At 43.4% G+C, this 19,980-nt stretch overlaps 1 protein-coding gene across 1 annotated transcript; it reads left to right on the top strand.

Annotated features, from left to right (window-relative positions):
* The first annotated feature begins 3,800 nt into the window (after positions 1-3,800).
* EIF4H (eukaryotic translation initiation factor 4H) lies at positions 3,801-18,198 on the top strand. The gene is made up of 8 exons (XM_019545298.1): positions 3,801-3,832; positions 5,701-5,775; positions 9,788-9,972; positions 10,879-10,943; positions 11,047-11,146; positions 13,034-13,102; positions 15,031-15,186; positions 15,306-18,198. Exons 1-8 carry the CDS (start codon positions 3,801-3,803, stop codon positions 15,440-15,442), a joined length of 819 nt encoding a protein of 272 aa, XP_019400843.1. The 3' UTR covers positions 15,443-18,198.
* The last annotated feature ends 1,782 nt before the right edge of the window (positions 18,199-19,980 follow it).

The following is a 19,980-nucleotide window of genomic DNA, read 5'->3' on the forward strand; positions in this document are numbered from 1 at the left end:
GAAAGGTGGGCTGGAGACAGGCCGCAGCGCAGGGGGACCCGGCCCCTCTGCGCCGTCGGGTGGCGGCAGAGCCTGGGCGGTGGAAGCAGCCTTTTGTGTGAGCAGGGCCCCCGGCGGAGAAGAGCGTTGTCTGGGTTTCATTTCCCCCTCACCCGACCCCGGGGAAGTGGGGCTGAAGGTCTAGTCGCCCCCTGCCCCGGGGCAGGATCCTCCCTATCCAAACCTGCCTGCACAAATCCTTGCTCAAGTACCTGAATCTAAACTGGCAGCGGATGGGAGAATCCCTTGTTAATTAAATCCTCTGTGTGGGATGCTGTGTACATTTGTTCTCACTTTTCATATATAGGATCTAATTCTTGCGGGGGGGGGGTGTCTTATATTTGTTGCTAACCAGTCAGTGGAGAAACTGTAAACCAGACCCGTGGCTATGTTCCCCCCTCTCTGCTCAGCAGCTCAGACCTGGAGCAGGAGCTCTGCAGCCATTTCCCCGGGCTGGTTCTTGAATCCAAGACGAGGCTATTCTTTCCCCATGTTGAATGAGAATGGGGATGGACCCTCGTCTTGGTTTCGAGTAAAAGTGGTGTTACTAACACCCTTGTCTTGGATTTGAGTAAATGCGATGTTACTAAAACTATACCACTGACCCTGTCACACAGCTGCAAGGCACAGTTAAAATGCCACGGGTTCAAGCAGGGTGACAATGGTAGTTGGTGTCCCGCTGCTGCAACAGTTGTTGAAATAGGCTGTTTAAAATAGGAACTAATTTGAAAATAGCTTGAAATAATAGAATTTAAAATTCATTCCAGCAACTCTAGATATTGAGCAGTGGTGGAGGCGCTTGGTGAACAAAAGTTTCTGTAAAAAGCTCAAGACATAACAGTTTGAGTAACCTAGCGTTAATGCATTTTTCCCCCTCAAATATTCCCAACAGCTGCTGTGTTCCCAATGCCTGGGCCCTCAGCTCATTAGGTACACGTGTAAGCTGCATTGAAGGAGCTGTGCTCTGCACACCCGTGGAGCCGTGTGGCTTGTACAGTGCAGAGCCATGTTCCTGTGGGTCTGTACAGGCAAGCCAGGGGTCTGTCCTGAGAGAGTTTATTAAAGCTGACCTATATTTTAATACTAAGGGCTGCAGTGGGGTCAGTGTATCTTTTAAGCAAAGGGCAGATTTTACTTTATTTTCTACTTTAATAATGACCAAAACAAAATCGGGGAGATCAGCAAGTATCTAGTAGGCAACCATCGATACTCTGGATCATGGTGGATGTGTAAGAAGTCTAGTCAGGTGCCTGATGAGTCTGCTTCTATGGAGTCCTGTGACAATCACACCAAGGTCATGGATGCATGTGCCTAGGCAAGAGTATGTAGAAGCAGAGGCTCCCCAAGAGCTACCAACCCTCCTTTCGACCATTCAAAAGCCAGAGCGAGTCCAGACATTCAGCACCTCAGTTGACGTAGCTCAGGGCCGGGCAATTATTTTGTGCGAAGGGGCCACTTACTGAGCTTTGGCAAGCCATCGAGGACCTTGTGACAGGCATCCAGGGGCAGATTAATATTAATTCTTTAAATTTTTTAGGGGCCCTGCAGGCCAGATAGAATGGCCTGGCAGGCCACATCTGGCCCATGGGCCGCATTTTGCCCTGTTGTAGCTTCTTGCAGAGAACAGCAGGTAAGAACTCCTTCTGATTGCCTAATGCCTCAGCAAGGGCGCATTTCTGTCAGGATGGTGTCCCTTAGCCTTTCTCCAACCAAGGAGTACCCACATGGCGATGGGGGCTAGCGTTTTGAGGTGCCCTGTGCTTGCCTTACTCTGGAGGGTGCAACATTGTGTGGGTTTTTTATAGGAACTGCCCTGCCATGCATAGCCCTGCCACATTTTTACCCATCCCGCCAGTTAGATGGGACTTAGTCCTACCCAGGACCCTAGTATCTAGGATACCAGCAAATATCTATAGGTGAAAGAATATGTTCCCTTTGATTTTAGTTTTAGTTTTCATAGAAACAAATACTTAATTGGAATGCAGTTAAATCTTATGCTTGATGCTTCTGAATTAATGCCATTTTCTTGAATTCTAAAGTTATTTCTTCCTGTACCGTGTCCATTTCAGGAATTGAATTCATTCTGATTGTAGGGCTAATGTAGCATGATCCATTGAGACTTAACATAATAGCTTCTGTTTTGATAAAGTCATAATGCTTTGACCAATGGAAACTGTTCATACTGTGTCAAATAGAAATACATATGGAAACTGGTTTAATTTTCAAGCACAGATTGAAGTGTAACATTGTTTTACCATCTCAGATATTTGCCTTTCACTTCCACTTATCATTGTCTGTTGTGCTGATTAGTATTGTTTCACTGTTTGCTTATTCTTGTGAATGCTTATGACAGACAGGGATTGTCATTTATCTAAAATATCTGGGGCAGCACCCAACTGTACAGTATCTAGCAGGACTCTGGTTTGTAACTGGGAGTCCTGGGTGCTACAATAGCACAAGTTAAAAATGCAATACCTTTTGCTGCATAACAATGGGGTGGCAGTCTAATGCATTCCTGTAGTTCAAACCAGCTATCTCCTTAAGTCAGAGTCGGTGCTTCCTTTTGTCTGAGTAAGGTAGACAGGAGTAGGAATGTTGCTGCTTTCCCTTGAAGTGGCGTTTTTACTTTTATTTGCATAATTGACTCATACAGGGTGAAACAGGTGAATAAAGTAGCCTGTTGAACTTGCACGACCTGTTATGATCTAAAAATCATACAGAAGTCAAGCCTAAGAAATTAACTTGTCAAAACCTGTCAAGGATACCAGAAAAGTTTCGGGGGCAGCCTTTTTCGGCTCTAGTGTTTGTCTGTTATATAAAGGGGTGAGGAAGCTATCCTCTGTTGCTTTTTTCTTTTCCTTTTTTAAACCAAAGGTGGAATGAAAAACTACAGCCATAGAACCCGGATGCCTAATGCTGAAGCTAGATTTATTATTGTAAAATATTAAAGTACCTCAGTTAGATGATGAGTATAACTGGAACACCTTGGGTGCTTCCATATGAGTGCACACATGCATTTCCCCAGGGACAAAGAGCAGCAGCACATATTTGTGCAACTGCTCGTCTCTGGGGAATACCTGAATGTTCACTCTGGTGTGGGGCGAATTGATCTGGATGGTGTAGGGGAGACTGGGGCCAGTAAGTGGGCTGGCCCCAGCAGCCTTGTCTTGGGGGCCTCCCAGGACTGCAGCAGAAATGATTCGGGTGTGCGGAACCTGCCTGGCAGCTGGAGCATGGCCCTTGCCAGCTAGGCTCCAGTTTTGGGCAGCACATGCTGCTGTCATGTGCGCCACCCTGTTTTTTTGGCATGGTGTTTTGGTTTGTTTTTTTTTTTTTTTTTTTTGATACCAGGATATCATGATATCTAAACTTGTCCCTGTGCTGCAAATATGCAGTGTGGAGAACCAAATTGCATGCACGGGGTGCATTTTGTAGCACCTCAGAAGCTTTTGGGGCACCTCAGATTGCATGTACGCACTTGAGGCTTCTTTTTGGTGTTGGGGAAAGGATTTGTTCCACAATGTCAGGATATCTTTAAGAGGGTCATGTCACTTTGTGCATCCATTGACTTGGTAGCATTTGAGAGTGGTTCAGTTGATGAAGACATTAAGATGTAGCCCTTTCTTTGATTTTAAAAAAGTTGAATATCTTGTTTTGTTAACTTTCTTTTCCTTTAATGATGAAATTCATATCCCTGACTTATTTCCATATTTATATAGTTCATCCTTTAAATGTGTGCACCATCAAGCATCGTGGAGGGTATGGTGTACCTGAGGTTTGCTGCTCAACAGAGGTAAAATTGTGGAGTTAGAAGCTGTGGAACTGTGCCTTATTTTCCACAGGGACAAAGTACAGCGCATTAGAATAAATGTTACAGACATTCATGGAGTAGTAGAGAAGATTTAAGTAAAACTAAATAACTGTTGTAGACATTTATGGAGTGGTAGAGAAGATTCAAGTAAAATTAGCTAGTGTTAGTGTCCACCCATTTGTTTACTTAAAAGAAATTGTTTGCTGCCAGTAGCTTTCAGAGATTACTGTGATAGAAGCTGCATAACTTTGTTGTCTGCATAAAAGGAAATCTGGTTGCGCTTCCATATAATGGGCACAGGTGTCATACTTTCTGTGTTTGGGCAAATGCTTATATGTCCAGATGTCCAGAAACTGGCCAGTAAGTGATGCAGAAGTCACAGAGCACAGCTTTGGTCTAGAACCTTGAAAGCAACATAGGAGTGGGTAGGGAGAGGAGCAAGAAACAACTAAGCATGAAGTGCTGGTTGACGCTTCAAATGTCACTCAAATTTTGTCACCAAAACCAAGTGTAAGCACCCAGTAGCCTTCCTGTGCAGCTGTGTTCATTTAGTATTTCTATAATTGGGCTGGCTGCTAATGTATAATGTTTAAGCCCAGAAACCTGGAATCTTTGAAGCCTGTGGCCAGTTTTGCAAAAGCTATGATTCATCTCCTCCAATTGTTTCTATAGGTGACTGAAAACAGATCCATCCTTCATTTTCCACCTCTTGGTTCTTCACGTATCTGTCTCGTCCATTTAACATTAATGATTAAGGCCTTGCCAGTATTGTAGGCTATCAGTTACCAGTCTTTAATAGAAAAGACATCTCATCCTTTTTATACAACTGTTCTCGAGTCTTCAGAGTACATTTTTCCCAGTGATCTTTCTTAGGATATTTCCTTTACCAGGTAATGGATTGCAACCCACTCTTTTTTCTTTTTTTTTTTCCTGGAGTTCACTTCATGGACCTGGAAACTTTATTGTGCCGCTGCCGTTGGGTAGCTAATATTTAAAAACACTAAATGTTAACTTTTTACTAGCTTCTAATGCAGGGGTGGGCAGTTATTTTGGCTGGAGGGCCTCTGTGAGTTTTGGTGAGCTGTCGAAGGCCACAAGGGTAGCCCTACCCCCTCGTCACAAACTTTTGGCTGTAAGTCCTGCCCCTAACCCCTCCACTTGTCCCTTAAAGTACTCCTTTTGCAGTTCTGGGAGCTGCATGTGGTGGCAAGGAGTGGAGTCAGACTGGCCCTCTAGCACATGGGACTCCCCGCAATGCACCCACAGCTTCTGGCACTTGCGTGCCCCCGGGGGAGCCAGTGGCCTGGCCCTGATCCCTGCTGCCACATATAGTTGCTGGGACTCCACCGGGAAATAGGGGGTGGGACTCCCCTCCACTTCCAGCAGAGTTCCAGCAGCTGCATGTGGTGGCAGGGAGTGGGGCCAGGCCACCAGCTCCATCGTGCAGGGCTTCCCCCAGTGGCACGTGAGTGCCAGGAGCTGAACATGCACTGCAGGCAGCTCCATGCAGCAGAAGAGTGCCAATCTGGCTCCAGTCCTTGCTACCATGTGCCATTCCCAGAACTAACCAGAGGTGCAGACTGCCAGGTGGCTGCGCTTCCACAAACAACCTGAGGGCCCATCACAGGCGGCTGCTGCTGCTGCTGGTGGCAGGGGGCTGTGCACTGTTTGGGAGAGTGTGTGTGTGTATGGGTGTCTCCATACCTTCCCCCTGACCTCCCTTACACCTCACACATCCATCCCCTGCCCACCTGCACTCCTGCTGTCCCCTTGGGTGCAGGCTTTGTGCTTTTGTGCAGCTGCAGCGATCCTGCCCGCACTGCTCCCCACCACTTCCCTACATGCTGCAGCAGGGACAGGAGGAGGAGATGCTGGGGGCTATGGAAGCTGAGCAGGTCCTCCAGCAGCTGCAGCAGTGGCAGCGGCAGCCCTGCCTAAAAACTGCTGGTTGGGCTGAGCCCTTCCTCATGAGGATGAGAGCAAGGCATGTGGGCTGGGTGGGATACAGTTAATTGGTGGGCACCTACAGGCCGGATGAAATAGCCTGGTGGACTAGATTCGGGCTACACGGCCTATTTTGGCCACCGCTGTTCTAGTGTCCTATACCTTGGTTTTTGCTAAAAGGAATGACTGAACTTGAAAGTGCATTGTTCCAGACCTTTGACTGTTTTTAAGCTACTAGCAATTTTACTAACAGAGAACGCTATATTTCCAACAGCAGTATTCCAGGAGACAGCTTTCAGTTTTCTCTTGAGCTCTCTATGGGGTTACTAGCCCTATAGCACAAAAGATGAGTTGTGAATTTAGGATAGTTCACCATCTGCTTTTGAATTGGAACTATCTCGCTGGCTTGCTTCCACATCAATTCTATTCTCTTCTGAAAATAATTGTTTTCTGCTGTGTGCACGTTGAGAGAGAAAAGTTAAGATAATAGTTTCTTATCTCTTCTGATCAAATTCAATTTTTTCCTTTCTCTAAAAAATGACAGAAATCTGTGGTAAAAGGATGAAAATTGATTTAGCGCTTTTCAGGATGGGTTTGTCCTTGTCGCAAAAGAGAAGACGCACAGAAGACGAGTCATTTTTTGGGGAGTTTCCTCCACAAGGCTTGTAAAGCTCTGTCTTCTGAGACTATAACCTATCCTGCTACATATGGCCTTGGCAACTCCAGCTTTTGGGTATTGCCTATTGCCTGTAGATAGGTTGTAAGCATGTCAGACAGACAGATGAAATACCAAGCATAAGTGCTTTTAAAGAAACCTGTAGGATACATACCCAAATGTCAGGGTATATGAGCTGGTCCTGGAATAACAGTAAATGCTGGTAAACATTCATCTGCCCTTGTGCTTTTAGTGTAAGGCAGTGGTTCTCAACCGTTCAGGGCATTCCTCTATAATTTTTTGTGAAGTGAGTGGCATTAAATTAAAAAAACCCAACTGTTTATATATAATCATTGCAAAGGGGCCACGCTGTGGGGATGGGGGATTGACCAGTCAGAGACAACCTTGAGCCTGCACTTATTTGCGTGTCATCACACCTCATTTTACCTCCTCACGCATCCCAGCACCCTTCAGAAGGTCTGGTGCTGCAGCACCTTGGGTGAGAATCACTTGGTTGAGTATCATGGGTGTAAGAGATCATGATATTTGAAGGCAGAACACTGCCCTCGGCAATAGGCTCAAAAATGACATTGGCTTACTAGCTATGTCTCCGAAATCTTGGCACTAGTGATTTAGAGTAACGAGGACTTCTCCAAGGAAGGAAAACAAAAATGAGTAAAAATGGTAGAGGGAAGAGAAATGAGAGAACAAATAGAAAGCAAGCAAGACAACTGAAAAGTAGATGAGCTTCCAAAGGCTGGGGTATGTGTAGGTGACGGGAAACATGTTAGAACCACTGGGCATCCAGCTTCTAGACAGAAGTGAAAGTTACTTGCATCATTGGTTGTCCTTGGTAAATATTATGATCATTGCATGTAAATTTGAAAAAGTGATGAGGTCATTGGCCTTGGAGAGAAACTGCCTGTTATGCACATCCTGATACAGACTGGCCTTCAATCCTGAGGTGGTGCTGTGGGGAAAAAGATTGTAAATTGTCAGATAAAAAGCTATCACTTCTAAGCATTCATAAGCAAAACCTTATTGCTGTAAACCTTATGATGGGTGGGCAGCAATGTGCAAACATATTTTTAGTACAGGGATAAAATCAAGGGAGAGAGAACCTGACACTAATTTTGCAGCTGGGAGTCAGTGCCATTGTTTGACAAGCAGACTTGCATGTACAGCAGCAGACATTTAGGCAAGAAATGAGGCCAGTTTTCAAACAGATACAAGGATTTGATGCATGCCTAAACACTGTGTTGAAACAGCACTTTCTTGTGCTTTCATTTAAGCTGTATTTCTGCTTTACCAATGGCATGAATGACATTGCAACAAAAAGTACAGCAGTTGGCCAAATGGGTCTTAATGCTTACGAACTGAGAGCACTGCTTGAAAACTGCTGTGCTTTGCTTGTTCCATCTTTTCCAACCTCATTCTGCTATTCTTGAACAAGTGGATATTCAATGTGGTTTGGCTTTTTCTCAGTCCTGTAGCAAAACTTTGTAGCCTCTGCACTGTTTTCTGGTATATTATTCTAGGATAATGTCTTCAGCAAGCTCTGCATTGTTGATTCTTGATCCAGTTGCTGCTGCAAGAGCTCATGACTGTTAATGATCCCTGTGCAGGATAACATTTGTGACATTTAGCTCTCCACTAGGCCTCCAGGCTGCTGTCTGAAACCAACTCCGTTTTGAATTTATCAGTACTGTTAGATACGCACCCGCTACTTGCGTTTAATTTGAGTATTTTTCCAAGGCAAAAGTCCATCTGAGCCTAATGGCTCATTGAGCTACCGTGGTTAAAATAGTGACTATAACCAGCAGTGCATAAGGGAGCAACGTGACCAGCATTGTCACATCACTTTAAACTGTACAGCCTCAATGATCAGGTACCCACCTGTAGTCAGCTGTGGACAGACTTCAGCACAGGAGTGGAGTAGGGCTCCAACTTGGGGCTCTGGAGCCCAAGCAGTGCATTTTCATAGTACCAGAGCTTGCCTCTGGCCATCTTCAAGTTACAGCAAGGGACGTTTAGGTTGGGAATTAGGAAGAATTTTCTCACTAGGAGGGGAGTAAAACACTGGAACAGGTTACCCAGAGAAGTGGCGGAAGCTCCACCCTTGGAGGTTTTCAAAACCTGGCTAGACAAAGCTTTGGCTAGGATGACCTAGTTGGGGGTGGTCCTGCTTTGAGCAGTGGGTTGGGCTAGATGACCTCCTAGGTCCCTTCCACCGCTATTTTTCTATCACTCTGTGATCGCCTGAGTATTAAATGTCCTGATATTTACAGCAGGTGACTGATGCAGTTGGAAGTATCCTGTCCTGACTTATAAAAACAGCTTTAACTAGAAAAAAGCAAAAATTAAATGTTAGATGACTAATAACTAGCTAAAGATGTATAAATTTAGATCACTAAATTGAGTAAATATCAAAGATGTTTGTTTTTAAAAAGCACAAGTTGGGACTTTTAGCCTCCTTTGCCATGGTACAGGTCATCTGATTTCCCAAAAATCAGCCTCCCAAAATTGGGGCATGCGTATTAAGCAGGTTAAGCTATTTTTTTTTTTTTTGACCTGGCATAGAAGCACCCTAGGTCAATTCCTGCTCCACAGTGTAGCAGCTGTTGTGTTACTATTTTGACCACTGAGGGAGTTGGTTGACCCACCTCCAGAGATGTTAGCAATCACCTTTTTTCCTTTTTAAGTAGGGAAGGGAGGGTGAATCAGCTGAAGAGCAGGTTCTCTGCTCTATACAGGCATAAGGTTGGAAAAACCTTTTTTCTCTATTCTTGTCTTTCAAAAAACAAGATGACTACCGCCCACTTAGCTATATTAAAACATTACTTCAGTCTGGTTACTTGTGACTTTTGAAATCCAGACTTTTAACTTTTCATTTGTTTACTATTTGAATAGTAATATTCTTAGGGTGTATTGTATACAAGAAAACATGGCAAGTTTCCTTGCCTCCAGAGTGTTCCTTCTATTTGCTCTGAGGTGCAGTGGTGCGCCAGTGTGAGCAAATTTGCTTCTTATTGAATTTGTAAGTTTTTAATTTCTGAAGAAGGTAAAACAGAGTGGCACCATGGAGCCTAATTGGTTTAGAGAGGTATGAGCTTGCAGAGGCAACAACCTACTTTGTCGAGTATTCAGAATGGAAACGTTAATGTAGCATCTCAGGCAGTTTCCTCTTCAGTTTTGCCTAATAGTTTGTAAAGAGGCACTAATGTTTGACCAGTTAACTCAGTGACTTAAAACCAGAGTCCAACAGTAACTTAACTGCACTGATTATTATGCAAACACAGTGGCAGTTACTGGGGTTGTAACTTTGTATTTCTTAATAGGTCTCGGGGTAGTGGTGCTGCTGGTTCCCGTAAGCAGAAAGATCTGCCAACAGAACCCCCTTTCACTGCATACGTGGGAAATCTCCCCTTCAACACTGTTCAAGGAGATATTGATGCAATCTTTAAGGATCTCAGTGTAAGGAGTGTACGACTAGTCAGAGACAAAGAAACGGACAAATTTAAAGGTAGGCAAATGTAAAGGTGTGATATTCCTTATATTACAAGTGACTAATCAAGTGGTAAGAGTGACTCATTGTAAGTGTACATTTACTTTAACTTTGTGGGTTCTCTCTCTTTAAAGCCAGCTCTAGTCTGGCAAATTTAGTGCAACTTTCTTCCTTGCCAGTGACTTCTGTGAATTTCCTAGCGCGTGATATGTGAATATGAAGTGGCTGATCCCAGAGCATTAATCTATATCTAGAGGTTGTTTGTAGGAAATGGAGGTGATGTGGGTGAGAAGAGTAGAATTTTTTGCCCTCTGCAAGGAACCTGGAAATTGATTATTCTCTTGGGTTTTCTTCTGCAAAGTTTGCTTGGAGCAGAAAGAAAGCTATGATTTCTATGAAATTGCTAGCAAGGAAGATTCCAGAAGAGGGCAGATACTACAGTAGTAGGGCTGACATTAAAATTAACCTGGTAACATTTTTGCTGTGGCATTTACTCAGACCTGTTATTGCAGCCCCACCGATGCTACAGTTAATCTTGGAAAACTTGAAGAGCCAGCCCTTCTCAGGGATGCACTTGTAAACTTTCTGCTTACCCATAGAGGCAAAGAAATAAAATCTTTAACCAGAAGTGAGAACCTGCAGTGTTAAAAGAAGCTAACCTCTGACTTGCGCATATTTGCTAGTAGCCGGCTGTAGCAAAATAACTCATCAGATCCTTTCTAGCACTGGTGTGTATTCTGAAAGCTATGTCTTTTGTTTTCTTGAGGGCCACATTTTTGTAGTCCTTATCTCAGTCACTTCTGCTCTCAGCTTGTTGGTATGGGGATAATAGGAAGTGGGGGGCAGATGTGTAGAAATCAGGGTAAATATTGATAAATAAGTTATTTAAAACTGGTACTAACTTTCTAGATTTTTTTTTTGCAGGATTTTGTTATGTAGAATTCGATGAGGTGGAATCACTTAAGGAAGCTCTTACATATGATGGTGCAGTAAGTATTTAATCCTTGAATGAAAAGACGAGCAGAAGATTAGAACTCTTGGGGAACCCAGTTTGCCCAATAAATACAAGAGTCTCCCCTCTGTTTTTACCAGCTTTTGGGTGACCGAACACTCCGAGTGGACATAGCAGAGGGCAGAAATAAGGACAAAGGTGGCTTTGGCTTCAGGAAAGGTGGCGGACCTGAAGAAAGAGGTGATCTTCTCTTATTAAATGACAGCTGTTAAATGTGCTAAAAGGGTGAGAAATGCTTTTAAAAAAGCACACATGGATGAACTTTCTGCTTGAATTGCATGTAGAGCAGATATGATGCTTGTTCCCTTTTAGCTCTGTTATTGCTACTCCTGAGTTTGGTTATAGGATTGAAACTCTGTACTTCCAAGATCTGAATGCATGGTCAATCCTGGCTCAGAGCAAAACCACCGGTGTCTTATAGAGTACAGTCAACAGTCTAAACGTCTGTTCTGCTACTACTTTTTCACTGCATGGAACAGGGGTAGGCAACGTTTTTTGGCCGGAGTGCCGAAAAACACCACACTGCCTACCTTGGAAGGTGCCAGAGTGCTGGCATGGCAGAAAAACAAAATGAGGGCAAGGGTTACATGGCAAGATGCCCTGCTTGTGCCTCTGCCTCACAGCCTGGGCTCTGTGGCTGCCAGCGGCTACCCCGGTTCTGGGTAGCTGCTGGAGCCTAGGCTGCTCCCAGCAGGGCTTGCAGCGTCCCAGCTGCCTGCTGGGAGCAGCCTGGGAACCTGGCTGGCAGCAGCTCCCCAGAGCCGGGGCTGGCTGCAGCTGGAAGGCTCCAAACAACTGCGTCAGGCTCATCACCTCTGTGCTGGGCACGGGGGGGGGGGTGGAGATCGGGGCTGCGTTGCCTCGAGCCTCTCGCCTGCCTCCCCCACTCTGAGGCGTGCTGATGTAGGAGCCCAGCACAACTGTTTGGAGCCTCCCGGCAGCAGCTACGTGGAGTTGGGGCCGGCTGCAACAGGGAGGCTCTAAACAGCTGTGCTGCAGCGAGCCAAGTAAAAGGGCCTCGCGTGGCACACTTAGCATGTGTGCCAGGGGTTGCCGATCCCTGGCATAGAAAATAAGTAGTTTAACATCAGTGCACCAGTTAATCTGATGCTTGTGAAATAGCCTATGATGAACAGGAATTTTTGCCTTCCTTACCATTGCCTCCCTGAGTTGGACTCAAGTGTGTTTAATTTGTATTAAAAAGAAATGGTCTTATCAGTCCCTTGAGAGTTCACTTGAATATTCTTACTCTCTGAAATAGTTTCTGCACCTTTGATGGCAATAGGGCTATGCAAAGCTTTGGGTGCTGATTCACTTCGGAGGAGATTCAGCTGGATTCGGTGGCTGAATCTCCAAATCCAAATTGAATCAGGAGACCAGTGAAAAGATCCTAATCGATTCGAAGCCCTCCAAATCAATTTAGAAAAGATTCAAAGAGCTTCGGAGATTCCGGCAGTCCCTGCTCGCTGCACCAGGGAGCTGACCTGGACTCTGTGCTGGTAGGAGGGGTGGGGGGGAGAGACCATGGGGGAGGACCCATGGCTGCCCTGCCAGCCCCAGCTCCAGGCTCTTTAAAAAAAACAAACAACCCCCCCCTCTACTCACTGGCTGCTGCAGCAGCAGCTTCTGGGAGCTTGTGGCAGAGCCTCCCATGCAGTGCAGGGCAGTGGGGGGCAGCAGGGATCACGTGCTGGTGAGTGGGGGCTCTTTTTTTTTGAAGGCTGGGAGCTGGGTTAGGCAGGGCAGCCATTGAGACTGGGCAGGGATGGGGCCAATTCGGCTGCAGCTGAATCTCCAAATCAGATTCGGCCAAATGGATTTGGGACCATGATTCGTGTCACCAAATTGAATCGCTGTCCCCTAAATCGGCCGAATCCAAATCTGAAGTGAACACTAGCTGCTTCACGCAGGCCTAGTAGGCAGCATGCTGACTGACTTAAGCAGCCTAAATTTTCAACCAAGGTCAGTCTGCTGTTGGAGGACTGGAATTCAGGTTCCATGTCTACTTAATCATTTTTTCAACACAGCTTCAGACCTGATCAAACTGATGTATGGCTTTTTTCCTAGGAATGGGAGGAGGAGGTCCTCGAGAATCAAGAGGAGGTGGATGGGATTCCAGGGATGACTTCAATGCTGGTATCAGTATTTATATTCTTACTGAGAGGCAGCATAAGAAATGCAAAAGTTCATAAATTAATATGTCTTTACATTTTGTCCCTTGGCTGCTCATTGAGAATCAGTTTTTATTGCATTATAAATTGGTCATCTGAGTGGGCTTAAGCAGAAATGGCTAGCAAGCAGGCTTCCATTGGCATACACAACAGGATAAGATAAGGGTGATGATGAATCGTATGGAGTAATCTTAATTTGGAGGAAAGGTGATGTGTCCTGAATGTTGAATGCAAAATGTGATGCCTGGAACGTATTATTTGCGGGGTGTAGTTAGGAAAACAAAGTAATCTTTTAATTTGACAGACAAAAGTAAGTAATAGAACTTGCTTCTGAATAGAAGCAGAAGGTGGCACTTGATACAAGGCCACTATCAACAGGTAGAAGTATGTTTTCTTCAAACTAAAGGGTCAGAAATGACTTCTCCCAAAAGATCAAGTTTATCAAACAAAGATTTCAATAAATATTTTCTAGAACTTTTTTCCACGTGTGTTTTTGTTTTGTTTTGCAAGTTTGTTGCAAACAGCTGCAAATGACAGAGCTTGTAGAGCAAATAGCTGGTGACAGCCTGCAGCCATTGATTTCTTTTTATTTTATTGTTTTTTTTTTATTGTTTATTTTTTTTTAAATTTTGTTCTGTGAATGGATTTTACTTCAAAACAACACCTTCCTGTTGGGGGGCAGTGGTCATCTGATAACTGTTCAAAGTCCTCTGTGAAATGAGTGTGGGTTTGGTCCATTTTCTGGTGGGGAGATGCTGAAATGCAAAATTGGCAGTTGTCCATCTCTGCATGAATTGAATGGACTTGTGGTATGAGGAACAGTTAATGCAGTTGATCAGTTCGTGTAGTCTGAAACTGAAGTATGCTTTTTGAAGCATCAAGTAGGTGGGAAGCTCGCAGTGCTAGTGCTTGTACTATACCTGTTTTGCAGCCTGGAGCACATTCCTGTCCTAATCTGTTAGTCTGGTACCTTTCATTGAGGATATTTCATTAAAATATGGGATCTTTTGCAGCCAGTTAAATGCTGAATGAATGACCATGGTTCATGGAAACCCTGAGGCAATCAGAAGTTCGCTATTCTGTGCTTTTCAGTAATAAGCTTATTTGTAAAACCATCCTCTATTACGGATCACTGACTGAAACGTACAGCATGCTTTGATCTCTAAGCAGTTCATAATAGACTAGTTCATTAGCTGAAATGACTTTATGGCAAATACTCAGTTAAATGTTTAAATAATTGGGTGCAAGGTGTTTTAGTTGGTTACTACAGAGTCTTACTTTAAGCAGCACTGCATTGCTCCAGCACTGGCCTTCCCTGCTTCTGCACATGGTGTGTAGTCATCTGACCTCTTCCCAGATTAGTGGTAGTGACTGCAACGAGATCTTTACTTGTTAGTACATCTCCAAAGCTTGCTACCGTTTGAATGTGCGCATGGCATAAATATCTAGCTGGGTAAGTAGCTTCTGAGCTGGATGCCACAATATTGGGAAATATAGCAATACCAGTTCAGATGGGGCTTGTAGCATTTTTTTTTTTTTTTTTTAAACTCTGACTTGTTAAGGGTTTACGAAGTGCTGAATTTGATTTTTAACAACAGATAAGGTGTCTTGTGTTGAAATCTGTGGCAGCCAGTTAGATGCTGAATGGATGATGATAGTTCACTGAAAACCCTCAGGGAGTCAGAAGCTTGCTATGCTTGGGTTTTCAGTAATAAGCTTACTTGTAAACCCATCCAGATGATAAGTTGTTTTTTTTTTTGTGGTAAAACCAGTGTAGTGTTTTGGACTGACTGCAGTGGCATTGACACAGTGTTCCAGACAGCCGGTAAGATATCATTAGATTTGGAATATAGCAAAAACACACTGTCCAAATTCAACATCTTCCTTCTGCAGGCTTCAGAGATGATGACTTCTTAGGAGGTCGGGGCAGAGGGACTCGTCCTGGAGATCGGCGAACAGGTCCTCCACTGGCAGGGGGAGGGACTGGCCGCTTTAGAGATGGACCTCCCCTCCGTGGGACTTCCATGGACTTCAGAGAGCCAACAGAAGGTAGAAACCACTGTTGAAGAACCTACATCCCCAGTAAAACTAACGTAACAGTCTTTGCTTCCAATTTTTAAGTTATTGTCCTCAATGGCAATTTCACAATCTTATTTTTCTTTTTCCAGAGGAAAGAGCACAGAGGCCCCGACTTCAGCTCAAACCTCGAACAGTTGCCACCCCCCTCAATCAAGTAGCCAATCCTAACTCTGCTATCTTTGGCGGAGCCAAGCCCCGAGAGGAAGGGGCAAAAGAGCACGACTGAGCTTGGGGTTGAGAGGGAATGGGAGTGGGGAGGGGTGGGGGGGGGCAGGAGAATAAGCAAGACAGCACAGAGTGACTAGCTCTGCTGGAACGTCAACCCTGCAGTTACCATTCCTGCCATCTGACATTTTGTCCTCTTTGAAACCGAAAACACAGAGCTTGTGAACGCATGTCAGCTGTTAACAAGTGGTTTTTAGTACGTTCTTGGCTTTGCTGTATCTAGTGCCTGCTTTGTGCTGAGTTTTCCCTCTTCTCTGTTTCCTTCCAAGCAGCACAGTTTCCAGTAGATCATGTAGTAGCTGCTTCCACCTGTGTGAAGGTCCTGCTGGACAAAGGTGCTGCTTTCCTTCCTCTTCTGGGTTTGTTTTACTTTAGAAGCATAGGTTAGACTTGGTTAATATTCTGTGCCATTTCCTTTTGGCTTCCTCAGTGCTCCTTTTCTGCCCTGCATGTTTTTGTTCTGAATTGCTGTGGCTCTAAAGAGGTAAACTGAAGAGCCCTGGCAAATTGAACAGTTCAAGTAACTTGCACAGCCTGACCCTGTAGAATTAGATGCCATCTGTGACAGTGGCTAATAGGATTACCACATACCACAAGAGCACTCGTTCTGAAAATAAAAATGTCCTTTTAGGCAGTTCACAGAGAAGAAACTGCTTCTCAACAGATAGAAGTAAAACAATTTGCAGGCAGGCCTAATTTAGTTAATGACATTTATATGAAGAAAGCACTTGCTTCAGTAGGCATACCTTGAGGGGAAAGATGCATCCCACTATTTTGTAACTGGCTGTCTACAAGTAGTATAATGTTGCACTCTTGAGCTTGAGGTTGGTGCTATAAAGCTGTGCCTATTCTAGCACATAACTGCTGACTGGCTCTTTCTGCTTGTAATTTGAGTTTTACATGTTTGGTAAATTTTTAAAATAAGTGTCTACAAATAAAGTTGACTCTCTTTTTTTTTTTTGTTTATTTAAAGTGTATAATTTGCCATGCCATGTATGTGTATCTGCCACCATCTTCTGTGCATCTTGACGCAGTCATGTACAGCTGACAGTAATTTTGCTTTTGGAACGGCCTCTAAAATGGGCAAGATTTGAATCTTTACCTCTTTCGTGGTTTGAATTCTGCTGCTTGGTGTGTAGAGATTTTTGGTAATGGTTTCTCCAGACAACAGTTGCCTAACCTACTTGACCCTCAAAAGCGCTGTTGTCAGGGTTGATGAGGGCATGTGAGAAAAGTGATCCTGAATAGTTTGTCATGTAAAGGAAAAAAACATACAAACCTTGGAGCTCTAAAAAAACTGAGAAGACAAGTCCAGTGTGAAATAACTCTTGGGTTCCTAACATCAGTGCTGACAATTTTCAGATAGCAGGCAAGCAACAAACATACTAGAGTACCTCAAAGAGGACATGAGTTGTTTGAAAGCAAGGCTGCTTCAGTACCAGCTCTGTTGCTAGTACCGTATTGTTTTCCTTCCTGTTAACCTTTTGTAACATCAGAGTCTCAGCAATTTACAGAACTATTCTTTCCTTCTTTCTGCCTATCACTTAATCTGCTTCTGACATAAGAACCATTTGTCTAACACTAATACTTAAGTTAAGACAGACATGCATTTGTGTGGTTGTATTCCGAACCAATAATATTTGACCTATTTTACATCATCAATGTGGAAAAGATTTTAAGAACAAGAAAGCTCCCATATAAAAGCTCACTTCTAGTCAATACAGTTGACTTTTAAATGTAAGGAAAAAAAAATTCCAAACACTTAACACATTCTGCTTCATAACAGAAAGTAAATTTATGGATATGGTATTTTGTGAATGATCTTTTAAATAAAAGAAGACATTAAGTAATACTTAATGCTGGTCTTTATTTCTGTGAGTCTCCTACCTTGTTTCAGTCCTCTGCAATATAACATTGTTTCTGAAGTTTTTCCCATCTATTTAACAAAGGAGAACATTGTCAGTATTGGACATTTATGAGAACTTGGGTATACCATAAAGTCCAATAAAGATGAATTGAAGAGAGATTCTCATTTAAACATAAAACTTTTGGGAGCGAGTAAGAATGGCACACTAGTGATCACTTTTTTGGTAAATGCATCTAAATGCTTTTGCTTAAGATAATTTTGCCTAAAGCAGTCCTAGCTTTTCTTCTCTTTAATAAAGAAATTTGTCAGAGTCGAGGATATTAGATGCAGAGTAGCACTCTTTCTGCAGAATTCGATGCATCACTTGATTTAAAATCTGTGGGGGGGTTTTGGAAAAAGGCTTTGTTCTAGTCCTCTTGCCAGGGCCTCTTTTAATCTAGACTAAGGCAAAATAATCAGCCCTATCTGGGCATGTCTGTGAACTGTTTCTGGGATTGATTTTTGCCTGACAAAAACAAATATTTCACACATTGATTGGACTCAGGTAGTGGGGGAGGGCACTGTTAGGAGAGATGGGAATGATTTGGAGGGGAATGCTGGAAATCTCAGAACTCCAAGCTGATCGGCTCCTGCCAGGTCATCTTTGTGACTTGTTGGCTGCAGTGGAAAAGAGCACGCTTGCTTCTGTGGGATAGGGTATTTTCTGTGCTTACTTTAATATCATGGTACAAATCCATGTCCTAAGCACAAAGTAGGAAATGATTGAATTGTTGATAAACTTAGTGGTATAACCTGTAGTAAATGGTGTTGATATAGATGTGAAAAACCTTCAGTTTCTGTGGGGAGATCTAGAAGTTTTGTATTGTAAATCAAATAAGCTGTACTGAATTTTAAAAAAATCACTTCTACTCATTACTGGGACTTGCCGCATTAGTGTGTTACTTCTGTGGAAGCAGCTCGTTGTTCAGGTGGCAAACTGACCGTGATCAACCTGTCCAACCAGAGGATGTTTCCTATCCTCAGTGCAGTGAAACCCACCTAGTACAGAAGTCTAATTCTAAATTGAAATTTTTTTAGGGGGGGTGGGCAGGGGGTTAAGTTGCAATAAGTACTTGAAAGAGAAATCAAATATTAATTTTTTTCCTCTTGTCCAGTTTCTTTATTTTTGGTACTGGGGTATGAAGAGCAGGATACCCTATAGCAAGATCCTTGTCTTTAGAGTTGTATATAGTTTTGCTGTCCTGGAAAACTACAAGTATTCAAGGGCTCAGCTTGCCTAGCTTCTGTCACATTGTGAATATGAGTATGGAGAAACCAGGTACTGCTTTGCAAATTTTTCAGGATGCTGACAGACTTCTTTGTGCAAAAATTGCTACAGTTTGGCCATTTGTATGCTTTGCTCAAGTTGAGTTCGTCTTGTATCTCTCTTGCACACAGTACGCTGTCCTTGGAGAAAGCGATGCTAGTGAGCTTTGGTATAGGGTGTTACAAGATAAATTAGCTGTTTACTTTTAACTACCATCTTTGGCATTTCAAATCTTAACACTGCAGAAATTTCCTTGAAGTTAAGACCTGAGATCTGTCACTGCCTCATTACTTTGCCAAGTATATAATAATACTCCTGACAGTGCTTCCAGCTTGGTTTCCTTGAACGTGCTGTAATAATCCTAGAAAATGGTGCTCTAACAGTTACAGACACTGAAGAGAGAGATTTGAATAACTTGATGCAAAACTCTTACAAGTCAAAGATCAAAAGCAGGCTTTAGTTTCAAGAAGTTGCTTTCATTTTTTTTTTCCAACAGACCAGTAAGTGGGGCCTGCCAATATTTCTTTATACAACTGAATGTGTAACTTAGTATGCAGAGACCAGGATAATGACAAGCCACAAGGAGTTGACATTTTACCCAAACTTTTGCTGGACATACCAAAGTTTGGCAGATATAGAAGATATTATACAACTAGCAGCTTATGGGACTTAGAATGGAGAATCATGCCAGAGCAGAATGAACACACGTGTCCAGTTAATCTTGCCCCATCACAGTTTTGGATTAGGCTGGTATTTTCCACTTGATGTGGCTTGAAGCAACAAAATCTAATCAGGGACTTTTTGGCAGGTGGAGAAGCTTTTGGTAATGTGTTCATGTCAGCTGCCAAATTCTAATTGTATGTTCGGAGAACTATAAATTGTTACTTGCAATTGTTCAGAACAAGACCTATTGAAATTCCTGCAAATTCTGTGCGGAACAGATTTAATAGCAAAGCTGGCTTTAGAGCAGGCAATGTAGCTGAATCAGAAGGGTGAGTGTGTCCAATGACCTCTTCATTGGAAGGTTCTGGCATGCGCTTTCACGATCACCCTCTGCTGTGCAAAGCCCTGAGTGTTGTTGCTACGTGATTGGTGCCATCCTTACTATGGCTAATACGTGATCCCCTTAGAATCTGTTCCCTGCTGCAGGGGCCGAACCCATCAGGTGCCTGCATTTAGTTTCTAAGGCCGGATTTCATGCCATTTATTTTAAGCTCGTCTATCTTCCAAGTCTTTACTAAATGCATTTCTGTCACGTTCGTTCAAATGCTCGCTTTCAGTAAGCATGCCAGCCAAATTTCCTGTGGTTAGCTGTTGATTTATTTTCTTAGGGTTGTGTTGTAAAGGCCATGGACTTAATTTGTTA

The sequence above is a fragment of the Crocodylus porosus genome, unplaced genomic scaffold, assembly GCF_001723895.1.
Source record: "Crocodylus porosus isolate Cpor-Errol unplaced genomic scaffold, CroPor_comp1, whole genome shotgun sequence".
NCBI lineage: Eukaryota > Metazoa > Chordata > Crocodylia > Crocodylidae > Crocodylus > Crocodylus porosus.

Excerpts from the sequence above, each read along its gene's own strand:
- EIF4H (XM_019545298.1), top strand. The coding sequence starts at position 3,801 with ATGGTGTACCTGAGGTTTGCTGCTCAACAGAG. Across the intron at positions 3,833-5,700 it reads AGGTTTGCTGCTCAACAGAG|CAGGGACAGGAGGAGGAGAT; the intron begins GTAAAATTGTGG and ends TACATGCTGCAG. Across the intron at positions 15,187-15,305 it reads CTTCAGAGAGCCAACAGAAG|AGGAAAGAGCACAGAGGCCC; the intron begins GTAGAAACCACT and ends TTCTTTTTCCAG.